This window comes from Pteropus vampyrus, unplaced genomic scaffold (assembly GCF_000151845.1).
Source record: "Pteropus vampyrus isolate Shadow unplaced genomic scaffold, Pvam_2.0 Scaffold476, whole genome shotgun sequence".
NCBI lineage: Eukaryota > Metazoa > Chordata > Mammalia > Chiroptera > Pteropodidae > Pteropus > Pteropus vampyrus.
This window is the reverse complement of record NW_011889257.1, coordinates 1,196,348-1,202,347: the sequence shown is the minus strand read 5'-3', so window position 1 is coordinate 1,202,347 and position 6,000 is coordinate 1,196,348. Positions and strand designations below refer to the sequence as shown.

General features: G+C 36.6%; 1 protein-coding gene across 2 annotated transcripts in view; it reads left to right on the top strand.

Annotated features, from left to right (window-relative positions):
- PDK3 (pyruvate dehydrogenase kinase 3) overlaps nt 1-6,000 on the top strand; it is a 63,822-nt gene that overhangs the window by 43,415 nt on the left and 14,407 nt on the right. For both annotated transcript variants that reach the window (XM_011382453.2, XM_011382455.2), the window contains exon 6: nt 2,425-2,502. In XM_011382453.2, coding sequence (XP_011380755.1) covers nt 2,425-2,502 — 78 coding nt within the window. The remainder of the gene's footprint in view (nt 1-2,424; nt 2,503-6,000) is intronic.

Genomic DNA, 6,000 nt, shown 5'->3' with positions numbered 1-6,000 from the left:
TCTGGGCTCTACCATCTTCTGCATGTTACATTCGCGTAATACTTTTTCTGAGTAATGTTAGTATAACCTCATGCCACTGGGCAAGTGAATGCCATGAGGAGCTAGCACATTTAGTGGAACTGGGTTCTTTTCCTTTTATAGTGAATGGAAGAACGATACTTAAACATCTTTAAAGATCTTATATACTTGGAGGAGAGATGTTTTGTGGAGCTGCATTGGCTTTGTATATGGATCACAAAGCATCATTTTTAGGTTTCAATGTTTGTTGGTTTAAGTAAAGTGGCCCTGGAAGTTCTTGGTTGGCTTTGTGCTATCGTGTCACTAGGTGGAGATGTAGCATTGTTTGGTGGTGTAGCCAGAGCAAAAAGAGTGAGTCTTGATTTTTTTTTCTTTTTACGAAAGTACTTTTACAAATATTCGATGAGGTTTATTATACCGTAGGAAAAAGCTTGTAACTTTAATATAATTCTAAATTTTCATTTTTTAGGGTTTAAATTCAGGCCCACTTTCATGTCGGTTTTCACGCTGATCGACTCTTTATTTTTTTTCTCCTCCTACTAACATTTTCTTTGGCTATACCCCTCATTATTTCATCTTGTCAGAGTTATTCTAACATCTCTATTGTTAGAATTTTTATACTGAGGTCAAATATTTTGTAAACTTTTAATTTGGTAGAAATATGAGATAAATGAACCAAAACTTATAGTCTGAACATACCCCAATCTTATCTTTGTATTATTTTAGATTGATATGTCAAATTTTAACATATTCAAATTCTATAGGGCTTACTTTTTCCCCTTTCTTCCTTTTCTCTCTTCCCTCTTTCTCTTACCTCTTGAATCTTAAACAAGTATCTGCTCTATGCACAGTATTGTTATGGAGAATGTAAAAGAAGTTTGAGCCTTTCTCCATGAAGCCGATACCAGTTGTGAATACCCATGAATCGTTTTAAAGTAATTTGAATATGTGATCTTTAGAAATTGTAAAGGTAAAACTTAAAAAAATAATTTCACTTTGGAAAACAGTCTAGCCGTTCTGCCAACGTTTAAACATAGAGCTCCCATGTGATCAAGCAATTTTCCTCTGCTAGGTTTATACCCAAGAGAGATGAAAACATATGTTTACAAAAAACTTGAACATGAGTGTTCATAGCAGCATTATTCATAATAGCCAAAAAGTGGAAACAATCCAAATGTCCATCTAAGGATGAATAGGTAAACAAGATGTGGCATATTTGTGCAATGCAATATTTTTCATCAACAAAAAGGAATGAAGTACTGATGCATGCTACAACATGGATGAACCTTGAAAAAATATCATGCTAAGTGAAAGAAGCCAGACACAAAGGGCCACATGTTATAAGACTCTACATGACATGTGCAGAATAACAAATCTGTTGAGACAAAACTGATTGGTGGTTGCCCAGGGCTGGGATGGGGGGAATGACTGCTAATGGTTACTGAGTTTCTTTCTGGGGTGATGAAAATGCAAAGCTGGTTGTGGTGATGGGTGCACAGCTCTGCGAACACACTAAACACCACTGAGTTGTATGTACACTTTAAATGGGTAAATTGTTTGGTATGAGAATCATATCTCAATAAAGCTGTTTTTTAAAATGTAAATTAGCGAAACAGTTCAAAAGTTTCAAACCAAGAAATATTTATTGACCAACAGGCACATACTGAATTGTATTTGAGTTACAAAACAAATATAAGACGTAAACCCTGACCTCAAATTGTTTACAGTTTAAGAGAAAAGGCACACATGTAGCGTATAATAATGCACTTTTGCTTTCTGAAATGATTCCCCATCTGCTGGGATGTAACTTGAATTCTCTCTTCCATCTGTCTCTGTAATGGCCCCGATCTTCTTACCCTATGTTTTTATTTTTCCCCTTTTCAAAAGGGAGCTGTTGGTCCTCGGACTTTGATAAATATCAGCCCAACCTGCTACCTTTAACTAACTTAAAGGACAGTTTCAAGCTATGGTAGTGTCTCCAGTAACTTAGAGTGTGTGGCTCGTGGAAATTCATTCATTCAGCAAATACTTGTTGATGTTTCGTTTACGAATAATTGGCAAATCTTCAGACTATTGGCGTTATTATTTTTTAAATTACAACAGATATCTTTTTTTGCTACAGTTCAGTCAGGTTGCCATATTGTTACTAGTGCAGTTTCTTTGGGATTTTTTTTTTTTTGATATGGTCATTAAAACTTTAAAGAAGGAGAAATTTTTGTTCAGTCTTAGTAATTCTATTATAGCCAAAAAGGCTATTTTAAAAAAAGGCAGTAGTTGATGAATTCTAACCCCATCAGGTTAGAAATTGTCCCTGTGTGCTTATTCTATTATGTCTCTCTGTCTATCTGTCTATTTGTGCCTATGTTATTAGTGCGGCCGCCAACCTTTTTTTTCTTTCCTTGACAGATGCCTATGAAACTGCCAAGATGTTGTGTGAACAGTATTACATGGCAGCTCCAGAGCTGGAAGTTGAAGAATTTAATGGTAAAAGAAAAATAATTTAACCTTAAATACAGATAAGCTGCCTAAAAATATGATTATACCTGAGCTATATTTCAATGCAATCCTAAAATTATGCTGCTTTTTAAATCTTTTATATATTTTTAAAACCTCTTCTATATTTGTGGTCAACTAGCTATATTGTTGTAAGGAGTTTTTGTACAGAAATGTATAATCTATTAGAACTGAAGGTTCTTGGAACAGAAGTAATCCAGGTAGAAAATGCACAAAGGTATAAATAGGCAGTTCTCAAAACAACAAATACGAACAGTCAATAAACAGATGGAAAAATGTTTAACTTTATTAGTCAAAGAAATACAAACAAAAACACAGGGAAATGCCATTTTTGTCTTTCAAAATGGCAATGATTAAAACATTTTATTGCTTTAAATTGCTGCCCAGAAAAATACTCTTACCAACACTTATACATTTCCGGTATAAGTTTAAATTGGTACAGCTTTTCTCAAAAAATGCTAACAATGCTCTTTTCTCCTTGACCCACTAGATTAAATTAGTAATGGTCATATTCTTTGGTCCAGTAAATTAAACTTCAGAAAATTTGTTGTAGGAAAATACAGATGTACGTATAAGAGTGGTGGTCACAGTGGTTTCCTTATAGAGAAAAATTTAAAAACAACCCACGTTTTCCACAGTAGAGGATTATTTAAGTAAAATGGTGGTACACACGTAAGATAGACTGCTATGCAGCCATTCAAAATAACGTGTTAAAAGAATATTTAGTGTATGGGAAAAGTTAATTTTTTAAACACAGGCTACAAAAGTTTGTAAAAGTTTGTAAGTTCATTGGAAAATGTTTCGAAGGATTTTTAGCACCTAGATACAGACAATGGCTATCTGGATATTGGGGTTATAGCTGATTTTTATATTAGTTGTATGAGTCTGTATTTCCATGTTACTATTATTTTTTATTTGTAAGTTACAAAAGAGACGTGCTCGTTATAAAAATACAAACAATACAGAAATATCGAGTAAAAAGTGCAAGTCCCCACTACTCTCTCAGTCCTGTACAAAGCTTTTCTTTCTGCGTAATTGGGATTGAAATTATACATGTTTTATAATACGTTTTTTTTTTCTTTTATTAGTTTCAAGTGTAAAGTACGTTGGTTAGACATAATGCATTCTTCACTTCACCTGAAGATCTTTGCATGTATTGTCATTTAGAAATTATCCATAGTGTAGATTGCCATAATTTATTCAGTCATTTCCCAGTGAAGATAGATGTGCGCGTGTGTGCACGCGCGTGTGTGTTTGGAAAGCGGGAAAATTTGTGAACACGTGGAAGGATTTCTGTAGGTTAGATCCCCAGAAATGGAACGACTGAGTCTTAGGGTGTGGGCATTTACGATTAAAGATAAAGCAAATTCCCTCTCAATAACATATCAAAAATGTTTTTATCTTACGAGATCAAAAATTGAAAAGACTTCAGGCTGCTGTTATAGGACATTTGCCTCTAAATTCTACTAGAAGGTCTGGACTCAAAGCTGCTTTCAAAGCCCATTGGGCTGTCTGAGAAGAGTTGAGCCTGTTTTGAATCAGTACACTCCCAGAGCCGAGTGGACTTCGCTTGCGTACTGTTGTGTAGAAGCATCTTAATATTCTCTTTCTTTCTTCCTCCTGGCTAGGCAGGACGTGACCTCACTGTCCAGATTTTTATTTGTCAAACATGGAACTTAAATTCACAGGTAGTAACCAATTGCTCTTTTGCATGAATGGCAGCCTCACTCGCTCCGAAGGCCAGAGCAGTGAGCCTGTTCTTGCTGATTCTCAGGTGCCAGCTGTGTCAGCAAGTTCCTTCCCAGCGAGGCTGTCATGCTGGGCAGCGCACCCCACCAGGAGAAGAGCTTTATGACTATTTTTGGCACCGTCTCCCGCATGGTCTTTGAAGCCCTTTTCTCCATCATTAAGATAAATGAATGCCGGTGGTTACAGGCAGCCTCTAGTTTCCCGTTGCTTTGGATAACGTATTTATGATTTATATTTGTGATTTCTTTGCAAGTGCAGTTAAAGACTATGCTTTAGCTCTAACAAGCTCTACGTTAGAAATGCAGCTCAGAGGTCGATCGTGAACACCCTAAGTAGGCACTTGCACTTCATTATGAGAGAGTGTGCGCACGTGTCTCTCACAGAGTGATGACTGACTGTTTTCAGGGAGAGATCAGATCAGATCCAGATACCTATGGATTTCTTTTCAGTGCCCGTGTGAATCCATAGATCCAGATACCTATGGATTTCTTTTCATTGCACTGCCTTTCAAGACGCTTCCATGACCCAACGGGTGCCTTTAACCACAGTCAGTGATAGCGCTTGCTGCCCTCTGCTCTGCACTTAGGTGAGCCTGCCGTTAACCCAAAAGAACAGTTATTGCTACCTGAGAATTTAAGTTCTGTTAGTTTGACATATCACCTTCTTTTCCTCTGAAGTTTTGGTGTTTTTCTTTCCCAGTGTAGACCCCTGAGAAAGTAGGAAATAGGATTATGTAGAACATACTGTGTGAACACCATCAGCACGTACCAGTCATCACTGGAATTCTGAATATGGGGGCCAGCTATAGTAAACTTCTTTTATTATCCTTCCCGTAGCACATTTAACAAGAGCATTAAATATAACAGAATTTTATTTACTGTATTAGGTGTCAAATATTTCTGACTCACCACTTGTGGCAACCTGTGTGGGTTTCTCCAAAGACAAGTAGCCATTTCATCATATTTGTTCTCATTTCAGCATTCTCATTCTCTTGAGAAATCACTTGCAAAAACATTAAGCAAGTAAACATTTCCACCTTTCCTTTTTTTTTTTTTTGCATCCTTATGGTAAGGCAACATGGCTTAGAGGAAAGACGTGAGCTTTGTAGCTATGCAGGTGGTAGAAATCTGGATTCTGACACTTAGGAGACATTGGCCTTAGACATGTCACTTTGTGTGTGATGCTCAGCTTTTTTATCCGTAAGCTCACCCTGCGTGGTGATAAAAGGATAATGTTTCTAGGGCCTCAGACACGGTACCAGGCACGTGCTGGATATTTTTAAGAGAGTGGCTACTAGAAGTCAGGGTTCACTTAGGAAATATAAGAGTTATGGTTACTACTTGCATTTTTCACCGTTTCTAGATTAGTCTTTTATGTCAAGAGATTGATTCCTAGCTTTAGGTTTGGTGGGAAAGAAAAATTTCAATTCATACTATGTATATTTTGTTTTAAGAGGTTTCATAGAAAAAGTATGCATCTCTCCTGAGAGTTTTGACCTCTAGTTTTCCCATATTGTATGCTTTTCTGGGTATTTTCAGACAAGTGGTTCTGTACAGCAATCGAAAAGCCATTACTGGTAGCTCCGTTAACACTGTAGAAATTTTTTAGTAGTGATAATAGGCAACATTTATTGACTGCTTACAATGTGGCAGGCTCTGTGTAGACTAGTTTATCACCATTATCTCATTTAATCTTTACATTAACCCAGGGAGATATGTA